General features: G+C 38.5%; 2 protein-coding genes across 6 annotated transcripts; one reads left to right on the top strand and one right to left on the bottom strand.

Moving 5' to 3' along the window:
- Window positions 1-1,698: 1,698 nt before the first annotated feature.
- On the top strand, window positions 1,699-15,619 carry LOC122070615. 2 transcript variants are annotated; one of them, XM_042634810.1, is made up of 9 exons: window positions 1,699-2,041; window positions 2,519-2,606; window positions 3,323-3,436; window positions 3,688-3,770; window positions 6,059-6,170; window positions 8,081-8,172; window positions 8,942-9,007; window positions 9,104-9,197; window positions 15,487-15,619. In XM_042634810.1, the coding sequence occupies exons 1-9, from the start codon at window positions 1,776-1,778 to the stop codon at window positions 15,601-15,603; spliced, it is 1,032 nt and encodes a 343-aa protein (XP_042490744.1). In that variant the 5' UTR covers window positions 1,699-1,775; the 3' UTR covers window positions 15,604-15,619. The 2 variants fall into 2 exon arrangements, with proteins under 2 accessions (XP_042490744.1, XP_042490750.1); XM_042634816.1 differs by lacking the exon at window positions 15,487-15,619 and adding an exon at window positions 9,684-10,034 and having other exon boundaries at window positions 1,702-2,041.
- LOC122070586 (disease resistance protein RPM1-like) lies at window positions 10,591-15,935 on the bottom strand. Of its 4 annotated transcripts, none has more exons than XM_042634797.1 (4): window positions 15,253-15,935; window positions 13,056-14,836; window positions 11,864-12,938; window positions 10,591-11,770 (listed from the first exon to the last, which is right to left on the bottom strand). In XM_042634797.1, exons 2-4 carry the CDS (start codon window positions 14,710-14,712, stop codon window positions 11,533-11,535), a joined length of 2,970 nt encoding a protein of 989 aa, XP_042490731.1. In that variant the 5' UTR covers window positions 14,713-14,836; window positions 15,253-15,935; the 3' UTR covers window positions 10,591-11,532. The 4 variants fall into 4 exon arrangements, with proteins under 4 accessions (XP_042490731.1, XP_042490735.1, XP_042490717.1 ...); XM_042634801.1 differs by having other exon boundaries at window positions 13,089-14,836; XM_042634783.1 differs by having other exon boundaries at window positions 11,864-14,836.
- Between the last annotated feature and the right edge of the window lie 6,680 nt (window positions 15,936-22,615).

The raw sequence follows: 22,615 nt of genomic DNA, 5'->3' as shown, positions 1-22,615 counted from the left end.
TGAGAAAAACCCACTATTTCTAGGGTTTAGTTACCCAAATTGGGGATTTTATGTTGGAAAATCATGAAGGAGAGTTCATAAACTCAAATTGGTCCATCAATCTTGCTAAGATAAGCCTCCTACACTAAACCCCTTTCCCAATTTGTAACCTTGACAAGAGGGAATGTGGGTTTTAAAAATTTTTTCCATTTATAGGTTTTGTGTTGCCCAAATTGGAGTTTGAAGTGGGGATTTCTTAAAGAAAAGCTCATAGATTCAAATGAAACCATTGATCTTGCTAAAGCAAGTCTCCAACATCAAATCCCCCTCATAATTAATAGTTTTAGTGAGTGGGGAGGTGAGAATCAATTGGGTTTCTCTTTCCTAACTTAAGAAAGAGTGGAAATGGAAGAGAGAGAAAAAGACAACTTCCTAGAAGGTAGAGAGAGAGAGAGAGAGAGATGGTTTACCTTAAATGGGTAAATGCTCCCTTTGCTCCTCTCATCCTCCTCCTCCTTTGCTCTTCTCCTCCTTCTTCTCATTCCTCTCTTCTCTTGCTTCTAGTTTAGTAGGAATGAAAAGAATGAATGGCCAATGCTTCTATTTATAGCCACTTAAATTAACTAATGGTTGTTTGGTAAAATAATGAGTTTCCACTTATTATTAGTTTAAATTATAATTTGGGATAACGGGCCCACCTTGGGGTGTCCCAATATATTAATCTATTTCTAATTATGTTGTTCCATCCTTCGAATTGGGTTTGAGTTACCCGGATGCGAGGGGTGGGGCCCCACGGCCAAATAACCCGATTTTGGTCGGTATTTTCACTTTTAAGGTTCGGGGATCTTCCCGTGAAGTGTGAGGTTTTAACTAACATTTTCTTCAACGCCCGAAACAGCTTTCGATTTTTAAGGCACAAGTAGCAAGTGCAAGTGGGGTCATCCTTCCCTTCTCGGCAAAATACGATTGCTACCCAGTATTCATCGGTACTAGTATCCTCCGGTGCCTCATCTGTACAATAAAAATTAGGAATTTTAGAGATATAACAGTTGATTTGTTGGAAGATTCCTTTGCAGTAGGTGTACTTGAGGATTCTTTTGCCTTGCATTTTCCTTTGATGGTTATCCAAGGAGTTGCGCTGATTTGAGCTTGACAAGGCTAAGACTCAAACCAACCCTAGGTCTACCAGTCAAGCCTGGTGGGTTGAACCCCTATGGAATGAAGCATTCAATTCTACACCACAAAATAGGCAGACCCCCAGGCCAAAGCCTCCAACAAGCAACGCTTTCACATGATCAACAAGCGATGGTGAGGCATGCCAACTCGAATCCACAACCAACTTATTCAAACCATGATGGAGCAAGGGCTTCCTTCCACTAGGTTACCACCCCGGTTGGTATTCCAATTAATTTTTGACTACTAACTAAAACAGGCATGTCTCACAGAAGGCTTGCTCTCTATATTCGCTATTTTATTGGTGAATTTCCCAACTCATAAGTTCCTTTTACATATTCTACCCCACAAAAAAAAGAAGAAAAAATTCGATATTTTTACTGGCTGGTTTTCTAGTTAATCGGCACTGAACGATTCACGTCCAGATTGGCCAGGATCAATAGAATCGTTGCGAATAGGTTGGATCATAAACGATTCCGACCAAAATCGTCTGGTTCACCGAGTTCGATTGTTAAAACCGCGAGTTCAGTTAACATTTTCGTGATAAGAAACTATCAACCGCGAAACTGATACCAACGGAAACTGGTGTCCGAGCAGAGTAGAGCAGGACAGGATCGCCCCTTATGGCTTCTCGGCTTCATTTCTGCTCTCCGTCCATCACCACGGTAGCCGGCGGCGGTGGCGGTAGTAACCTCTTATCTGCTATCACTGTCCCCTCGACCCTTTGTATGAACCGCGGAATCGGACTGCGCAGAGCTCGTACTAACTTGCGCACCTGTGCGAAGTTTGAGAAATTTCAAGGTGATGAAAGCCCAGGAAATCCCGATGGCAGTGTACCTCTTCAATTAGAGACCCAAAATTCTGCTCAAGAAGAAGAAGAAGATGACAGGTTTCTTCTTAATTTTTTCGTATTCTGGAATCAGACATTCATTTAGGTGAATTAAGCTAAGTTCAATGCAAATGTATACACAACCATACGGAATTATTTACTATTTCACTTAAAAATCTTGAAAAGAACAAAGAAGAAGATGTGACTGTAACTTGTAAAAGGAAAAAAAAGAAGAATCAGTTTTGTGCTGTGAATGTTTGCAAATGCAGACACAAAATTTTGTTTAATTCACAGAAAATGATTCTATTCAATTGATATCAGATAAGCTTCGTTTTTGAGATAAAACATGCTTATCTACTAATAAAGCAAACAGAGAAAGAGAATCAAGTAATGATTAAGGAATTTAGACTAGTAATCTGTAGACAACTGGACGATTTGCAGTTCCTCTTTTGTGGGTTTTGATTTGGATGTGTATGATGTGTTATACGTTGGAAAAACTTCGATGGAAGATGCTGACAATTTATGTATGTGTTTCAGTTGCTTACCATCTGACTTGGAGGGTGCAGTCCGACAATCAAGTAAAGCAAGTGCACTTTTCTTATCTTCTGGAGGCATGAGAGCCATTGTAAATCCCTGTCCTTTTCAAACTAAACAAGTTTTGGCATAAATATACTCTCTTCTTTGTATGAGTGATCTACTTAAACCAATTGATGGAATGATACTGTTGGGTTTATTTAAGTGGCACAAATCTAAAATAAACCATGGATGAAATTCTGCTTCCTATCCTTTTTGTCACTGTCTTTCAGTTTTTCGGATATCATTCACTGTTTGATTGTCTTTAGAGAACTTCGTAAGATTCTATATTATAGTACTTGGCTGACTCCATGCATATTCACAAAGTACACTTAGTTTGCTTGTTGCCAACTTGCTCATACTATGATTCATCAAACATTTCTCATGACCCCCAAGATAATTTGTTTCAGCAAATGTAATTGGAAAGTTAAGCCAACTTCTTGCCTCCATCAACTATCTGTCAGAAATGGCTTGGTTTCCCTACAGAGTTTTGTGTTTGAACCTTTCTGTGCTACTATTGCATGCCACCATGCCATATTATCTTCCTCTTATATATTTAGTTTTTATTCTCTTTTCGTATGCAATAAGTCTTTGCCATTGGGTAAACCTATCCATGACACAACCAGTAGTTCAAAGGTGTAAAGGAATTTTCAATCCATCACCTATCAGCACTTACATGAGCTTTTTGATGTCTGCACTTTCTGTGGCATGACTTATTACCCTAGATATCGTTAACTCCTCTTTCAAATTTTATTGATGTTTTTGCAGGTTGAGCTTTTGATCCCCCAATTGCAGTTTCTTGATGACGAAGGAGCTCAAGGTGAGCTTTGGGAATTGTCAAGGATTTTCTTGGATACACTTATAGAAGAAACAGGATGTCAGGTTTGGAAGAAGTGCTGCTTTAGTTTATGAAGTGTTATCTTTTTTGGCCAGCTTCTTTCCTTGTCTTCTCTGTCGTGGCTTTTGGTAGTTTTCAGTCTGAAGTAAATCCTAGTTGTTAATTCATTATGTTTGACTTCTTTATTCAACTGAGAGGGGGAGAGAGAGAAATGACTTCTCTAGGATTAGCACTTCCAAATGCTTGCTATTTCTGATTCTCTAATGAAGTTCTAACACGCTAGTGTCCTTTGTAGAGAGTAAGAGCTGTATTCCCTGATGCTGGAGCAGCTGCCCTCCTGAAATACCGATGGAAAGATGCAGCTTTTGGATTCTCTAGGTAACTACCATTGTTTAGATGGTCTTCCCTCCAACGGACTAATGGGTGATTTCTACTAATATTAGTGATGACTTCGTTTCATCTGCAATTTACGGTGTGATGCAAACCAGAATGAGTTAGAATGCAGGCTGCTGTCCAAAACTTTACATCTGTCTAGACCTAAATATGGACTTCAAGATGTATCAGCAGCTAGGTTTTTATGGGTAGGATGGTTTCATTTGAAGCAACTGTGTCTTCAGATGATCAATGCCCCATACAAGGCCAGCGTGGTTCTAGTAGGGATGGTAATGGGTCTAGTTAGAGGCCCTGTCCCAGTCCATCCCTAATGGATCGGGGCTGGTATGACCAAGATTGGGTTAGGTCAGATCTTTAAAAAAAGGAAATTATGACTGGTGAAACTGGTCATGATGAAACTGTAAGGGTGCTGCCCCAATGAAACTGGTGATCCCCATGCATGTTTACGGGGTAGATTGGGTCTGGGTTGAAAAATGTTCTTAATGGGTCAGATAGGACCCTGCCTCCTTGCCGTTCCTAGACTCCCTACTCAGTAAATCTTCTGTTTTCTGGGCCAGAACTCGGGACATATTTTCTACTTCAAGGGAATAATGTGAGAGCCTTTTCTTATGAGCCTCACAAACAGCGCTGTTGTGTTTCTTCATCTAATGATTCTTGGTTTCCATTCGGTGTCCTTGATTCCAAAAGGAACATTTTTATGGTTCAGATATAAAAGGAGAGCATATCAATGTGTTTCACGAAGCACAGGATGACCTTTCTTTGTAGTTTTTCATTCATCTAAATTGGGTAATGGGGTCGAGTAGTTAAGGGTTTTCCTAGGCAAAGTCAAAGTGTTTTAGTCAGAGGGGTTTTGGTTGTTTTATTCCAAATCCAAGTTGAAAAAATATTATGCATAAGTGATATTAAGGGAGGCTGGGTATGCGGACTTTTCTCTTTCTTGTTGAACTGCTGGAATTCTTGAATCTTTCATTAGATATTGATTTGTTCTACCATTGTTCTCAATAACTGCATAGTATAACCTTCAAAGATCCAGCCAACTGCAAGAGACATACAAGAAACCCACTGAGGATTCCAAGAATTGGAGAGAAGTTTCTTCTGGCCTAACCACACCCTTAAAACTTCTGGAGAAATCATGCTAGCCTGAATGGGGACTTCTTGTAGAATTGAAGTCATATAGGATGTAGAAAACGAACAGAAAGAGCAATCAAACAATTACATAACACAATGATTTATGCGGTTCGACAAGGTGCCTACGTCTATGGAGAGATGAGAGCAGTTTTCATGAACAATGGAGAAATGGTTACGTGCTCTCTTCCTCATGCCTCTCTGTGTTTACAAAGCTGCATGGACCCCCTCAGCTTGACGTGGCCCAAGAAACAAAGATAAACCACCAAGGTGGGACGGCTCCTCTGGGCCTTAAGCCCTACCGACGTTTAAGGGACTTCAGAGGCAGCCACAACCCAGTCCACAGAATGCAAGACATCAACCCTCAACAATTTTTATGCCCTTTCACCCTAAGTTTCTTGCAACAAATCAATGCTGAATACACAAGGAAGCGTTATTGAGTTTCTAGGAATAACCTAAGGTAAAGTGCTTTAATCCTTCGGTCATTTTTCATTCTTATTCATCAGACACGTCATCCACCTCACAGTACTACCAAATAGGTTCAACTGGACCTTCCTTAGGGCTACTTTTGTGGATCCTATTCTTGTATTTTGCCTGCTTTTGTTGAAGCTGTTCTGCCTCACTTTTGTATCAGTTTTTGCTTTATCAAGACAATTCTAGTTTTATCGCCCACACCCGGGTGGGGGGGGGTGGAGAAAGGGGAAAAAGACAAATAAAAAATTGTCGTGTACAAGTACTATAGCATGTCAGAATCGACAATTGTCGACAACGGTACTTACCAGTTTTTTTTTTTTTTTATTTAAAAAAAGATCCATTCGACGCTGAAAGCCAATTCTCTTACAGTGTTTTATTTTCTTCTTGTCTTGATACTTTGTGTTCTTCTTACATGATAGATGTTAAAATCCTACTCTGTTTATCAATTGTATCTAGATATTTATGTCTTACTAGTAGGATTCTACCATAAGAATTCAATTTCAATTTGGGCAGTTAGGTATATGGTATATATACCTATGTGCACATGAAGTGATCAGCTCATGAAAAATTGGATATTTTTCTTGATGTGAAGTCTGATTTGGTTGTTGTGTATCTGAGTTTTCCAACTTGCTAGGCTTATTTGATATTAAATTCTTCTGTTCGTTCTTATGCAGCTTGAGTGACCGAAAGCCTGTGGAAGCTGGAGATGAACTCGTGGTTATGGTGGTTCCTGATTATCAGATGCTGGAATATGTAGAAAGAATTGCATCTAAACTCTCAGATGATGTAACTGCGTGACCTCCTTGTTGCTTTGTTTGACAATGTTTTTTGTTTTCAAGCAAGTAAATGTTTACTATTATGTGGTTGAGGATTAAGTTCTATGCTTCTTGAAGCTCAAATACTTTATTTTGAAGATAAAATTGCTGTGGTTAAATCCTCAGGGAACACTGTTCTTGTGGTGTGGGATGAGGTGTCTACAATTGTTTATATCACGATGAGTGAAAGTAGACAGAGAATAGGATTGTTACAGAAATTCTAGGTGGTTTAGGAGAGGAAAAAGGCTACATTATTGGGGAAATTAGGAATTTAAGTAGCAGTAAGATGAGAGGGTTTGGGGGGATGGGGGAAGTGGTCTTAAGATCCTGTTTTGGGTTCGTTTGGAAGGCATAAATAGATAGACATGATTCAGAAGACTTTATGGTGCTATGATGTATATGATTCAAATTGTGAACAGATAAATAGATGGAAAAATAAAAAGCACATTAATGTGTTTCTGTGGGATGGGATTGAAGGATTGCACGATGTTATTGAATGCCTTAAAGATTCTAAGTTGCAGGGGATTTGATGCAGTATGGGAAGATAGCTGGTTGTGGGTTGTGCTGTAAACTGTGATAAAAAATTAGAGGAGATAACAAAGAGAACTTAGGAATCCACCTAAGAAGGAAGCACCTTCTCTGCCCTGAGTCCATGTGTCTGCATTTGGTATCTAACCTAGCTTGTTCAACATTTCCAAATAATTTTCATTAAACTCTTAGAAATTTCTTGAGTACAACCCCATATAGATCTTTGATAAACACAAGTCAAACTTAAACTAGGACTAACTCCAACTAAAACAGGAATTGAAGTATCAATCCAAACTGCTTCTAATTAGATTCTGAATCAACAAAGACAAAAATGTTTGCATTAAAAACAACATAACACTTTGGGAAATACAATTGAAACACAAATCACCCCATTTAAAATGATCACATTTCTGTCACTGACACTTACGTGGTGCAGAAAGTAAAGGAATCATAAGGAATATTTTAAAATAATTCTGTAATGGGGGGCCTGCCCTGGCCCAGCCCTAATGGGTCAGGTCTGGTATGACCAAGATTGGGTTAGGGTCAGAGCTGGGTTACATGGAGGCCCAACCCTGGTTGCCTTGGAAAAATTTGTAAGCCCCGTGCTATTTTTACCAGGTGGTTTTGATCTGGTTGAGCAATGATTTAAATGTAGTGAGTCAGATATTAGCTTAATTCCACCCTCTGACATGGCTTTGTGGCTAGGTTGGACCTGATCTCAATCTTTTGGTACCAAAATTGAGTTTAAACTTTTGTTGGGGTCGGCATTTTCTATCCTGAGAACCCTGCGGGGCCTGGCCCAAACAACTAATTCACCTGAGGTGTAATCCATGCAAGAAACAATGGAATTATAGTTGTCAAGGGCGCATAGGTATCCAAGCTCCTTGGTGTCACCTTGTGGCGTAATTTATGTTTGTTGCTGTGGGGTTTTTTTTTTTTTATGCTTATATTATATTTTATGCTTTGTTTATTATATGTTGGTTTTCTCATAGTAGGTCATTACTAGTATAATTATATCATATTTGCATTGGTATGGCTTCTATGTTGCATATAAGCATAATTATATATTAAATCATTGCTAATTTTATATACTGCACGCCTAGGCCACGCAGGTGATGCTTAGGTGGGCACTTTGTCTCCTAGGCGTTTAAGTTCCCCTCCAACACCTTGGGCACCTAGTTGCCTTGACAACTATGAATGGAATGCGATTAACATTATCCATGTAGACTAGATCTAGATAGTGTAAATATTGTTCATTCTTCTAATGCATATCGTGAAGAATCCTCTCACAATGTTTTCAGGCTAGCAGGGATGATTTTCCTTACCCTTAATTCCTGATTATTCTCCTTTTAGCTGAGGCCTCTCATCATGTGGAACCCGCGTCTAATCAGTGAAGACGTAGGAGTTGGATTCAATGTTCGGAAGCTGCGCCGGTACTTTTTAAGGTACTGTTGATTCCCTTCTTTTGCATGCATAATTGCCATCCTTATTTGTTTACTGAAAAACAGGGTAGCATGCAAGAAATATATCATCAAGATATTCAGTTAAGTTTGTAATTAAACCTAAACCCCTCTGTTGTCTATCTCTGCTCTTTAAGCTTCAATTATCAAACCCTCCTCATCTTCGGCAACCTGTGTCTTTAGCTTATACTTATCTGGCAATGATTCTATTGAAAAATTGGTCAAGTTCTCTATTTTCACTTTGTAAAATGTAGAGCTTCATCACCTTTATGACTATCCATATAGATTGCCTATTCTCACAAATGTACCAGTGATGCAAGGCAGAGTTGAATCCCTCTAGGCCCAAATAAAGAAAATCCTGAAGGAAACCCATCAAACAAACTCCAGTTGAGGTGAAATTATTAAGGTCCGTTAGGGGAGGTGTCATCAAACCCAAAAATAGTATCAGATATCAGATTTGTACAACTCTAGATAGATTTTGTCAGCTGCATGATTATACTCTATTTCTAAAAATTTGGATATTTAAAATGCTTATCAGCGGAAGAAATATCATTTGCGGCATCAACAAGCGATGATGTAGATTGCCATTAACATTGGGACTCATTTCACATGCGGATTTGAGTATATTCTCTTAATAAAAATAGGCAACAAATTACCTTGTTATAGGATGTAATTTTCATACGATGCAACAAATTAATTGTAAGTATTCTTTGACCATGTTATAATACTAAACGATATATCATGTACCATGCAGCACTTTTACAGTGGTATACTCGATGAGACCTTTGCCCTCGGGTGCAGTGTTTAGATGCTATCCTGGGTGAGAAGTAGTTTATTTTTTATTTTTTTTGTGGGGAGGGGGAAATAATAATCAAGCATTCTGCCTCAGATTGTTTCTTTTCTGATCCTCTTCCAGATTGTGGAAGGTGTTCTATGATGATAAGGATAGACCAAATCGATATTTGCTGGCCAAAGAACAAATCAGCCGTCCTGATGCAGAAGATATTGAGGTTAGTTACTGACAATACAAACTATATTAGAAACTTGCAAGCTGAGGGAGTGAGTCCCAGTAAAGCACCACATATGATGATCCTAGCATCTGACCTAGGTCTCATTCCATAGTGTAAATTAAAAAAATTTAAAATTAACATACACTTTCTGGACATTCTCTATGGCTGTCCAAAACAGTGCCATATGTTGGATTCAAGTCAATATTTGGATTGTAGGATCTTTTTGGTAGAACTTATCTTGTTTTTAGTTCTCAATTAAATGCTCTCTAATTGAACTTAAAGTTAAAGGATTCTATGATGATTCTGATTAAAGACCATATTTGTGGGTCTAAAACTCACGGGTGCCAAAGCCAAAAACATGAAATAACATAACTTCCGTAATGGTACTCTGTTTTTATGAGAACACACCAAACACAATCTAGTTGTTTGAGCACTATGTTTATTGTGTCAAATAACTGTACATCTTTGGACTCATTTCTTATGCAGATTATATTTGGTGACGTGGATGAGTCAGAGAAGGGCCCTTCGATGTTGGTTAGAGCCATGAACTTGTTTTCTTCACTAAATCGTTTCATGAAGGTCATCTCAAAGTGATTAACACACAACCCTCCTCCAAGAGAGTGTCATGTGTATCTTCATCATGTAACTAAGTTGCCTCCATGCATTTGTTGATGTATAGAGCACAGAAATCCGGTCATGATCAATGAATGCACCTCTTTCTTGGGTGGATTTTGTTCGAATTGAGGAAAGAAAAATGTCTCTAATACAGTGTGAGAACAAGTGATACCATTTGCACAGTATATATTGGCAATCAAATTCATGGAGGTTGATATTGGATATTGTGTAACTTGAGTTTGAATTTGGTGGTGAAAAAAGTGACTGAAATTGAGTTTAATTTTGGTTCTCTACTTTTACAGGGGCTAGGGTCACAAAACTTAGGCTGGTTCTAATATACCTCTCTGATATTATGTATATCAGACTGAAGTTTACTTCAGTTTAGTGTTGGTAGCAACCTAGACTACCATCAACATGCTATTATGTAGAGATAGCAAAGGTTTAGTTTAGCTTCGTATGCTTCTTAGAGAATGAAGCTTCAATCTGAAACCAGATACAATGCTCATTGAAAACCCATCACTGAATTGAATCGCTCCACCAAAGGCAGCACCTATAGCTAACCCTATTGCTGGTTGATTGTTCTGTTTTCTCCCTCACTCTGTCACTCTGTCATTGGACTATGATTTCCAAACCCCCCCCCCCCCCCCTTCTTTTCTTTTTCACATTCCAGTTGCATGTTTTCATCCTGGGTGTGAATTATATCCAAACCACACTCAAAACTTAAGAAAATTAATCTCACTTGTTATACAAGAGTCTAACTTATAATAATCATTCAATGTGATTAAACTGGAGAAATTATAAAATTGGTCACACTTTTGAAAAATAATGCTCTGAGACGGGAGCGTTTTGCACAAACAATTAATTGTAAAGCTTCAACTCATCAATTTTTGCAGGGATTCCACTTCATAGAGAGTAGGAGAAATAGAGCCAAAACCCAAACAATAATCCATACATTTTTGAATCATTGGCGGGTTTGGGAAATTGGTTCACAAAGATCACAGATCGAAGGCAGTTTCACTAAATTTAATTTAGTTTCTGTATATATGACTTTACCAGCAAATGATTTACCACTAGTTTGTGTCGTATAGGGTTTTTAAATGAGAATCCTCTGCTCCCCAGATGAATTTGGGAGAGAAAAACCGAAAATTTGTGGGCCAGGGAATTTTATTTGATAGTGTTCTCCCATTTTGAGACGTGCCTCAAGAAGCCACACAAAATTGAGAAGCTCCCCTCCAGCAGATAACCTCTGGGCATGGTAATTTCCTCTGCAATTACAGGCGGCGTAAGACAGCATTTCAATCCCACACGTTGCTTGCAATCTCCCACCTTTCATTTTCAGGCAACTCCTGCAATTTTGGTATGCACTTTCATTAGCTATTTGATAGCCATAGACTCATATCCGGCCATCACTTCTTTTCAGGGGAAGGGAAAGAGCAGATACAGGGGAGGGTGGAAAGGGCAGTGAGGTGTGGGTTGCAGATGGAATGGTTTGTAGGGGAGGGCGAAATGGGGTCGCAGGGAATTCTCAAGGTCGTTTTAAAATTTGAGGAAAACCCAAACGTACATTTATCAAACCTGGGATACCTTAAATGCATAAAGGGACTAAGTTTTCTGTCGAGTGACCCTTGCACCACAGTCGTGTCCTTGTGTTTGGGCACAAGGGCCGCTCTTGGACAGAAAACACTTGTCCATATATAATTTTTCCTAAATTAAAACATGATCAATCAAGCATGTTTAGAAGTACGATCTTCCGGTGTGGGGGGCAATAAATGAATGCCTCTCTCCATTTTGAGTCTACCATAAGTCGCGACATTGCTTTCGTGTAAGTTTCATGCCCCACATCAGCAATGGTTTCAAGCACATCTATGGCCCTAGAAATGCTGAATGACTGATCAGGGGTTTCATCAACAGCATCTGAAACTACTTCATGCTTTGTCCCTGGAATTTGCTCGGTAGCTCTAGGGAAGCAAAGAAAAAATTAGATTAAAAGTTTGAAAAATAATTTCAAAACTAAATTCATAAAATTTCAAAATTAATGTTAGTGAACTCACCCGAAATCATGCTTGATTAATGGAATGTTTCGGACCTTGAAACGACCATTGGACTCTTTGCCTTTCCTCTCCATCATCTGGTTCAATCCCCCCTCCATTCCTGCAACCATCACAACTTGAAGACTATGGAGGTTTTCAAGATCTTGAAGAGGCTTTTTCAAATTCGGACAATGCCCAATGTAAAGAAACTCGAGCTTTTTCATTCCTCCATTTATTCTCCAACTCTTTAGATTTCTCAGCTGGAAAAGAGACAGTCTCTTTAGCTCAGGGAAACCAACACTATCACACCTTATTGCCTCTACTTGGAAGGTGTTAGTCAGGCTTAGGACCATGAGGTTAGGAAGATCTTGTAACAATGGAAGAGGATCATATGTTAAGTTGTTGTCCCACAAGAATAAGCGACAGAGGGATGGGAAGCATTTTATAGCAGAGTCTAAGGCCTTAACTGAACCTCCAATCCTTAATGTACCAATTGATAAGGATGATGCCAAAGATCCCATGACGAGGCTCTCGTTTGTCTCACATTTTATAGATAGTGATCGGAGGAATTTCATCTTGTCAATGGAAGCCCAAAAATGTTCAGAATCAGCTTCTGCTACTCTTCCAATGGACAGTTTTCGGAGTTGGGTCCATCTTCTTAGTTCCTCTATCAAGTTGGTAGTAGCTCTCACACCCGCAAGTGTTTGGAGTTGGAGTGGTCTTTGTTCCTTCTCCTTTCCTAGTGGCATCTCCATGACTTCTCTTCTAAAAGAACTACAAAGATATATGTGCTGCAGATGAAGAAGTTGGGATATGCAAGGGGGCAATTTCCTCAATTTTGTCTCTCTTACATCCAAGGTGTGTAGGTCCTTTAGCTTCAACAAGGAAGCAGCTGGAAGCTCTCTAATTCCAGTTCTCCTCAACCCCAGGTATCTCAGACGGATCAAATTCTCCAGAGCAGATGCAGGAACATGCTCTAGCTTTGAACCCTCCACTCTTAGATATACTAGAAGAATTAGAGTACCCAAACTGTTGGGCAAGGTCTTGATCTCTGAGCCTTCCAGATCCAAGTCCAACACTCGTAAGAGTCGAAATCCTGAAAGGCATTGACTCATAATTGAGGATTGTAAATTACCCATTCCAGATATGATGATGCAAGAGCGTAAGCGTGCAGCATTTTTTTTATATGATGGTATGTCTTCAATGTCCTTACCCTGAATGGAAATGAGACGCAAACTTGGTATACCTGCAGTTCTAGATGATCCATAGTCTGTGGATTGAACCAAGTATCGCTCATTGACTCCAATGATATGATCAAGCGCTACTCTGCGAACATTATCATCAAATTTACAAGATTTCAGATCTCCTTTAACATCAAGATGTCCCGGTTGGATCAATTCCCGGTTGATTAGCTCTTGTAAGTAGGCCATGGAAGATTCTGTAGCAGTTTTCTCTGAAGTTTCTTCAACCAAGCCTTCAGCTACCCATAACCGAATGACCCTCTTCAATGGAATCACATAGCCTTTGGGGAAAATACAGAAATATAAAAAGCATGATTTAAGAGGTAAAGCCAATGCATCATAGCCAAGCAATATTGCTTTGAGTACTGTATCATCTCCGTAAGATTCATCTAATTCCTTCAATTGCCGAAGACATTTTTCCCATAGCTGAGGGCTTCTCTTTCCCCGCAAGACCCCAGCAAGCAGCCGGATAGCAAAATGCAGACCACCTGATTGTTGTGTGATCCCTCTTGCCATCTTCTCTAGCTCTGGCGGACAAGTCCCAGGAGGCTGTGTATTGGGAAACACCAATTGGTAGAACATATCCAATGCTTCTTCTTGGGACAAGGCCTTGAAGGGGATTTGAACATAGAATCGGTTGATCAAGTAAGTGTCGAAGATCCGACGACGTGGGGAATCGCTTGTGAAAATGATCCTACCATGAAGAAAACTACTTGTGAAAACTATTTGTCCAACTGGAGGAAGTAGACCACAGAAAAGGAGAGCAGGGAATATAACACTATCCCAAATTTCCAAGTCTGAAACACCTTCCACAACCAATAAGAACCTCTTCCCTACCAAGCATTTATCGATCTCCGAGAGTAGGTGGTACTTCATCATCTCCGCTGTGTAGGGAGGAGATCCAAAATAGAATTGGCGTAACATCTCCCTAAGGATACTCACAGGTCCAAGAGATGAAGGGTTTGAAATCCAAGCATAGCAATCGAAATATTTCTTTACTTTCTCATTCTCATACACATGCCTAACCACACTGCTCTTCCCAATACCCTTTCTCCCAATCACACCAATCAATTTAAATTTTTTCTCTGTATTCAGCAACAAATCCTCAATCTTTTTCTCAATCTTATCCTCAATCCTTAACGTTGTCACGTCATTATACACTGATGGCTTTACTCCATAATTTCTAAAACCCAAAGAAGCCATTGAGTTGATCTGTTCTTCAGCTTGAGTACTCTCACAGGCATTATCAGGAGCAACTGGGGGCCTGCCGCCTGTCTTAATTTCTAGGATTTCTTGGCCTAACTGACGCAATTTCATCAATTGCTTCTTTAAATGGTCTGGTCGGAATGTAAAAGGAAGCTGAAGATGGCTTAACCCCAACATGGGTGACCTCAAGCTCTGGCTGAGGATGAATATCATGATATCATCAACCTTGTCTTCCAAATCTTTAAGTGCTTTTCTCCAGTCTCGTACATTGTCATCACTTAAACGGGATATAATATCTGGGAACTTGAGTATCACTTCCTCAAACTCCTTGCGCACATCTTCACGGACAAGTAGACCAGGGTGGTGCAGGTAATACTCCAACTTCTGCTGTAAGAGAGTGGCTGGGAGCAAATCCAAATCCATCTTAATTGCCTCTTTGCCTCCTAATTCAGTAGCTGCAGCTACCTTTCTCTCCTTGACCTTATCAAAGACGTTGGGAACTCAAAGTCTGAGTTCAGGTGTCAGGATCACCCGCAAGCCATGAACTCTGCCAAGAGAGAGAGAGAGAGAGAGTGAGTGAGAGAAAGACCCTGAAACCAAGGAAATGAAAGATTGGGGGTGGGGAGCCTTGAGCCATGGAAAGAAGGATTATGGAAGAAAAGATAGAGAATCCATCTGGGTAAATGTCATCTAAAAGTGATTTCTCAAGATCACTAAAAAGTGAATACCGTTTTAGAAAAAGAGTAGAGAAAAGGGAAGAGGGTTGTGTGTGTAGAAACTTCCACTTCCATGGACTATACATAGAAGAAATAGAAAAATTAATTAATTATTATAGATGAATACTCTTCTCAGACTTCTCAATAGAACTACACAAGTCACAGATGAGGTGAGGAGGGTTTTTTTTTTTTATAGAGAAATTTTTTTTTTTATCTTAGGAACAAAGTTCCAGAAGAGTCTGCATACAAATTGAGGATGATAGAGGGAGGTGGAGTGCCATCCCAAAGACTGATTGCTGAAACCTTGCACCTGCAGTAGCTAAAGCATCAGTATTGACTTGTCTGAGACAATGAGAAAAAAACAATACAATTGAAATTGCAAGAAACAGTCTTGGAAGATGGATCTAATCCTCCAAGGGACAGTAGAAGAGCTCTTGTTGAGAATGTTCACAACTAACAGATTATCACTCTCAATGATCAGATACTGGATTCCACGCTGAAGGGCAACAATCAAAGTAGTTCTAATTGCAAGAGCTTCTGTGACAAGAGCAAAATTCCAACCGATCCCGGAGGAAGGAAACCCAGGCATTCTAAATGACCGAAGGGAGAACCAGGGGGAGCCAACCAACCTGAGTACTAGGTAGCCATGGAGGCCTGGAGGGCTTATCGACTTCCGATTTCCATTAATGAAAAATGTTTGAGACTCATCAATGATGGATTGGCCACCGTGGGTTCAATTCTTGTTCAACTCTCATTGTTTTCTGAAATACTCTCTCTGCCTTACCCCCTCGTGGTTTGTCTGAACCAAAATGGAATAAAAAGGCTGGCCCACAAGAACTCCTCCATTAACCCTCTACCTTGTTGGAGGCGGCGACACTAGTAGTAGTGACATGAATTTCTATCCATAACAAAGATTACGTTGTTTCTTCAATATTGGTGACGGTAGAATTGGAAGAATGGCAACTATTCCTCTCGTTCAGCCAATATATTGAATCCTCTGATTCATAGCAAATAAGTTGAATCAATTAAATTTAAAAATGAGAAATAGGTTGGGTTATTCAAAATTCCTCTGGTTCAGCCAATATATTAATTTGATTCATAGCAAATAAGTTGAATCAATTAAATATAAAAATGAGAAACAGATTGGGTTATTCAAAATAGAGGGATAATTTAGGTATTTTCTTAGATTTTTTTACTCATGGGGAGCTGAGAGTGAGAAGTTTTTAGGTAAAAATAGGGGAGTGAGAAATTTTTATTTCATTTAATTGAATCCAAAGGTATTTTTGTCTGATCAAAGCCAATTCAAATTAAGATCGAATTGGTATCGACCTTGACTGATCCCAATTAATCTGGATTTCATCATATCAAACCTTGGTATCGATCAATACATGTTCGTAATATCAGTTTTCAAAATAACGATATGATCTAGATACGATCAAGATATTAGACAAATATGGGCCGATAACAGCTCATCTATATTAGTGTTGATCGAGACCTAAAACAACCGAGCAAGAGGCAGGGACCATGCAATGGGGCAGCAAAATTTTCCAATTTAATATATATATATATATATATATTTTTTTTTAAGAATATTGTAAATCCATTTGGACTTTGAACTCTTCGATTCATTTTATGTTTGAAACAACCTTATAGAAAAGAGACCACAGATCTGACCAATTCATGACTGATTTCCTTCCAATTCATTGGAATTAAAATCCATGGAGCAAACATTTTTTATTTCATTGAGTGTTCAACACGTATCTCATGGTTGGGAGTCTCTTTAAAAACATGCCTAAAATACCTTCAGATATCGAATCTGATTAAAACATGAGTGAAGAAGATCACAATCCATTTTTACTAAGTCCAGCCGTGCCAAAAGATACTGTGCAGAAAAATATCTGAAAATGCAATCCATCCAATGCTTTCGGGCTGAAAAATTGCAAATAAATAGAAGGCAGTGTCAACAAAACCAATGTCGTGGTGGCCCAACCATTTAGGCTTAGCTCTGCCTGAGAAAAATATGTTGGGGTAGATGGTAGCAGCACGAATGTGTTGTACAGCTTTGCAATAACTCCATTATCACAGCACAAGTAGCTTTATATGCATAATTGTGTATGTAGTGCTATACACATGCACAAGTTATCTTTGGTCTATTGCTGCGTCAAGCTGGAGCAAGAGGTTCAACTCTTGGCCAGCCTCACCTAACTTTGGACTGAAAAAAGTTGTCTTAGTCCTTGACACAGAAAAAATGGGGCTGGTTCAGGTTTAAGGCCTAAGTTGCACCTTGAAATTTACTCAATCTTACTCCCTATTGAATTCACAGTTCATATTTTCTTTTAAAGAGACATAAATGGTGGTAGGAGGAGTTAGAGGGGTATATACAGGGGCTAGGGTCACAAGACTGAGCCTGGTTCTACAATACCTCTCTGATTTTTTATTTTTTTATTTTTATTTTGATTCGAAAAACAAAAGGAACAGACCTAAGGAACACAAGAGATTAGACTATGGACCCCTTTGATTTTGTTTCTCGAAACGTGCTTTTCTATTTTTCTTTGCTCAGAAATGGAGAAACACTCTAAAACCTATTTGATTTTTCTGTTTTGTTTCACTTATTTTTTGAAACAAAAATTAAAATTTATGCCTATTTCTGTTCTTAGAAACAGGAATGGCGTAACAAGTATGAGATATTTTTCTGTTTATTGAAACAAGAGTGAGGGACAAAATCAGACAAAACTCGATGCATATCTCGACCTTCCCCAAACCCATTGAAAGTCCTCGCTATTGTTGCTCATCCTGCTACATTGAAGCTGCCGCTCACACGCACGATTGCTGATCTTGAAAGCTTATCGTTCGAAAGAGATTCCTCCATTTGAAGCTCATCTCTAGAGTATCATCTCCTTCCTTCTCCCTTGAAGCTACTCCATCGTTCTAGGGTTTCAAAACTTGCAAGTTATCTGCCAAAACAAATTATCTGGTTTCTCCTTTAGGAACGTGATTTGGCTTAGAGTCCGTGATTTTGCCTGTTCTCTTGAGTTTATCAACGTGCGACTCAATGTTTGGGGCGGTGGGTAGGGAGAAAGCTCTTTGTCTCAGGTGGGTATATGAACTTCGATTGATTCTTTGTTTTGGGCCCGTGGAAGTGTTGAATTGTTCTTCATTTGCAGAGATGGGGTTGACTAGTATTCTAAAGGAGATTGGGAATCTTTCATATGATGGGTTTTTGTCTACATGCTGCTTTTTTTTTATTCTAGATTGTAGTTTAGGGGTTTCGGGCCTTCAAGGAGTTGTTCGTAATCTAAATTGCAAATGGGTTTCAGCAAGATCTTGTTGGACTTGATAATTGAACTTTAAAAATGAATTTTGTACTTTAAGCTTGGGTGTGAAAACTAGCTATCATAAATATCCAATCCTAGTTATCATCTTTAACTCCTTAAGGTCATGTTGTAGGAGTTCATGCTGGGTCCTCATTCTTTTTTTTTGGTTACTGAACATTGAATTTTGTTAATGATGCGAAAAAAATTGACCGGACGATCTTCCATGCAGTTCCTAGTGCTTTGGCCGACCTGCACAGAAGAGATGATAGGGGAGAGCCGGGCTTACCCGACGGGGGACTCTCCGATGCCTAAGTTAGATCTTTCCACAACAGATGCTCAAGAGAGCCTTTCCAGTAAGAGCAGTGAGTAATCCCTCTCCCATGATGGAGGTTTACCTTGGTATTTATAGGCTGCTGATGGAGGGCAAGTGGGAGACGATTGTGAAGAGTCCTGTTTAGGCGTGGAGTCCTCAAGGGGAGTGGCTCTGTGATTCTGGGAATATTCCTGGAATATTCCCCTCTTAACTTGGAAAGGCCAACCATGTGACGTCTATGATGATGTGTAGTGGATAGAGTCCTGTCCTCCGGAATAAGGATTACGTTCTTTGAATGTAGGGGTGGACGAAAACACATTTCTTGAAACCTTGTTGTTGACGTCGGGCCGAGGTGTAGCACGGCCTGAAGGAGGCCGAGGTGGAGCATTGCCTGACGGAGGCCGAGGTAATAGTGCGGCCTGATGGAGGCCGAGGTGCAGCACGGCCTAATGGAGGTCGAGGTCGCAGCACGGCCTGATTGAGGCCGAGGTGGTAGTGCAGCCTGATGGAGGCCGAGGTGCAACACGGCTTGACGGAGGCCGAAGTAGCAGCTCAGTCATATTTAGGTTTGCGAACATGCTTCAGCCGTGCTGAGGAAAGTGACATATTTTGCCTCATCAGTTAAACTATGTTATCTCTAATGGCTGCATATGCACCACCGTCAGTTTATGAAATTGCAACAATGTTTTGGAATTTGCAGAAGATACCTTATTAGAATCACAAGACTTGTGTCACGGTTCCCTTATATCTGATTTATAGTCAAGCCAGCGAAATTTGCAGACAAGTTGGTTTGGGCATGGTTTTCTATCTTCGATTTCTAAATTTTTGGCTGAAACACTTTCAAAGAGATCGATGGTATTTAAAACTTTTTTGGGGCCTTGTGTGGTTATTAAACACCAATTTCTACTGAACATGTTTTTGGAAATAAAAAAATCAAACACTTTTTTCAACTCCAAAAATTGTTTCTTAGCACAGAAACGAAGAAAACAGTTTCTATTGTTTCCTGGCACAGAAACAGCAAAAATAAAATCAAATGGACCCTAAATACATCAAATTCAAAGAGGTAAATGAAGAATTGAAGGTTCTAATCTTCAAAAATCTGGAGGAGAGATCGGGAAAAAAAAAAAAAAGAATAGGACAAGCGTGGTCAATGGGCATTGAAGCTTCTGGCGGATTGTTCATTGCCACAATGGAGCATCGATGCCGAATTCGATGAGATCCTTATTATGTGGCATTTAGCCACAGATATATGCTGCAATTTACAAGAAAGTATGATGAATTCATTAGCAAAAGAAGGTTCCTCACAGGAAAACAAAGGAATGTTTTGTTATTTCATCAGAAGAAGAAAACAGAAAAAGGAAATAATTTATAATAATTCTTTAGCAAGTAGAGATATTTCACGTTATTTGCTATCTCTTCTCATTTCATGACTCTACAATATCTTCCATGAAAATTTTTTGAAGCATTTTCCAAAATACCCTTTTAGATTCAATTTCTTTGGGTGTTACAGGGGGTTGCAGTGACTTGACTACAACAACTTGACTATAACTCGGGTAGCAGTTAAATTTCATAGTAGGGTATCCTATGAATACACCAATGAACATTACATCTTTGGCATGATGTATCCAGTAGAAACACCTATGAGAGAGGGCTTTGCGCAAACATGTCAAATGAATCTTTCGATTTTTGTTAAAGTCCGGGTGAATCAAATTTGCTTCCATAATCAAGGAGGATCTTGAAGAAGGTTTAGAAGAGAGCTGTTCATGGTGAATGTTTGATAGAAGATGGTCCATTGATTTGATCGTAAATTATCCCGATCTAAACACACCCCAAACTTGTCAATCCTTCATTTTGTTTTACTTTCTTAACTCATTAGATCAATTTGATTTTATAACAAGTTCAATAAACCATTTAGGTCTAGTTTTGATCAAAGGTAATTAGGTTAATAAAGATTTCATAATGCATTTAATTAATCATTCATGCCTAGTTATTGTAGTGTAGTAATTAGATTAAGATAATAAGCCTAGTTAATTAATAAGTTAGGATATAATTAGTTTAAAAAAAAAAACTTTGAACAACTAGAGTAGTTAGACTTTCATAATGCATTCAAACAATCACTTTGGCATAAACACAATTGAGCACAATTTCTACCAAAAAAATCAATAAATAAAATTAAGCACAATTAGTTTAATTAAGATTTCATAATGCATTAATTAATCATTTAGGCTTTAATCATAGACATAAATAGTTAGTTTAATATATTTTTTTCTTTCGTAAGGAAAAGCTAGTTTAATTAATGTTCCATAATATAGTTAGTCAATCTTTTTGCATAAAATAATTCATTAAGGTAGGATAACATAATATTGCCCTAATGGTGTAGGATTAGCGTATTTGCCTTCATTACCTAGTGACTTAGCTTAGGGTTCATCTACCTAGTGATATAGCTTAAGACTAATTAGTAGGATTATTTAGTAAGATTAATTGAAATAGAAAAAGACTAGCCTTTTGTTGAGCTGACTGGGTGCCTATCACTTTCCTAACCTATAACCTGATACCTACCCAAAAATATGGGGAGACCACAACCATCTATTTGGAGTTCATTTTCTTCTATGAATGATGGAGATATTTATGGATCTTAGACCCTTATTTAAGTGATTTAACTCTTTTTACACAAATAGCTTCTTTCAATAAGAGAGGGCACGATATTAGAAAACCTAACAAGATTCAGTTCATGCGGAATACCCCTGGGTTATTTTCCATATGCCTACAGCCTACATAGAAAATTCCCAAGCCCAGGCCAACCCAAACATCGTATTTGCTGGCTGGGCTGTCCGATGCCACCCCTACACAAAAGAGACCTCGTCACTTCATGCTTGCAGGAACTGCAATGGCCGTATAGAAATGTATACACCCATATGGAAGCTTTCTATGATAAGAAATCAAAAGGAAAGAAAGATATATTGTGACTAGCATAAAAGTATTATACTTTTCCATGATCTCAATGACACCATATCTTTAATTATTCATGAATGGGAACATGAAAAATGAATAGAACAAACATTAATCTTAAGTGCGAAAAAAAAAAAAAAATCATTGGAGGATATGAAGAGTCATACCTAGTCCTAACATTCAAGATGATGTCCCATACATTGAAATCTATGACTCTAGTGGAAAGGGCTGGGGTTGACTTATTCCATATGAAAACATTAGAGAGAGAGAGAGAGAGAGAGGGGGGGCTATAAAACCTAGCATTGAGAGAAAAAAAGAGTCATTAAAGGGAAAGAAAGTAAAATTTTCTTACTAAAGAAACAAATGTTTGTAATCATTACCCCATATGACTATATCATTAACTTCAAATGATTTTATATATGGTTATTAACTTTTACTTACTTTGCATACAAAACCCTTTGCTATAATATGTAAAATATATCATTATTAAATATGGTTAAACTATAAAAGTTTTTTTTTTTTTAAGTATGAAAATTTTCACTTCTCGCCCTCTTAAATATCACTTGCAACTAAACATAGCCTATAAGGAATTTTTTTTGGGGAAAAGAAATGACTGAGTTTAAAACAAATAACTACCTTAAGAGTGGGGGTGTTTGAAGCCCGAAATTCTAAATCACCTCAATTAAAATTTGATGAAATCCATCCAGTTTGTCTAGGTGGATACAAAATTAGTCAATGTTCATAGACACAAAGCAAAAAAAGAAGATGGAAGATGGTATATTGGTATTTATATATATATATATATATATTTTTTTTTTTCCTAGGATAGGAATTTCAAATTTTCAGGGCAAATAATTACAGTTCTTTTTATTTTTATTTATTTATTTATTTTTAATACAGTTTACAGTTCTTAAGGGTGCTGAATCCTGAACAAATATGTCATAGATGGTGGATATGCAGATGGGAGTGGGGTTCTTGTCCTCACTTTGACATATACTTCCTTCTCATGTACAATTAAAAAAAAAAAAAAAAAA

The sequence above is a fragment of the Macadamia integrifolia genome, chromosome 2, assembly GCF_013358625.1.
Source record: "Macadamia integrifolia cultivar HAES 741 chromosome 2, SCU_Mint_v3, whole genome shotgun sequence".
In the NCBI taxonomy this organism is placed as follows: domain Eukaryota; kingdom Viridiplantae; phylum Streptophyta; class Magnoliopsida; order Proteales; family Proteaceae; genus Macadamia; species Macadamia integrifolia.
This window is presented reverse-complemented; position numbering and strand designations above follow the sequence as displayed.

Excerpts from the sequence above, each read along its gene's own strand:
- LOC122070586 (XM_042634783.1), bottom strand. The coding sequence starts at position 14,712 with ATGGATTTGGATTTGCTCCCAGCCACTCTCTTACAGCAGAAGTTGGAG. Across the intron at positions 11,771-11,863 it reads TTAATCAAGCATGATTTCGG|AGCTACCGAGCAAATTCCAG; the intron begins GTGAGTTCACTA and ends TTGCTTCCCTAG.
- LOC122070615 (XM_042634810.1), top strand. The coding sequence starts at position 1,776 with ATGGCTTCTCGGCTTCATTTCTGCTCTCCGTCCATCACCACGGTAGCC. Across the intron at positions 3,437-3,687 it reads TAGAAGAAACAGGATGTCAG|AGAGTAAGAGCTGTATTCCC; the intron begins GTTTGGAAGAAG and ends TGTCCTTTGTAG. Across the intron at positions 9,198-15,486 it reads CTGATGCAGAAGATATTGAG|ATACTGGATTCCACGCTGAA; the intron begins GTTAGTTACTGA and ends CTCAATGATCAG.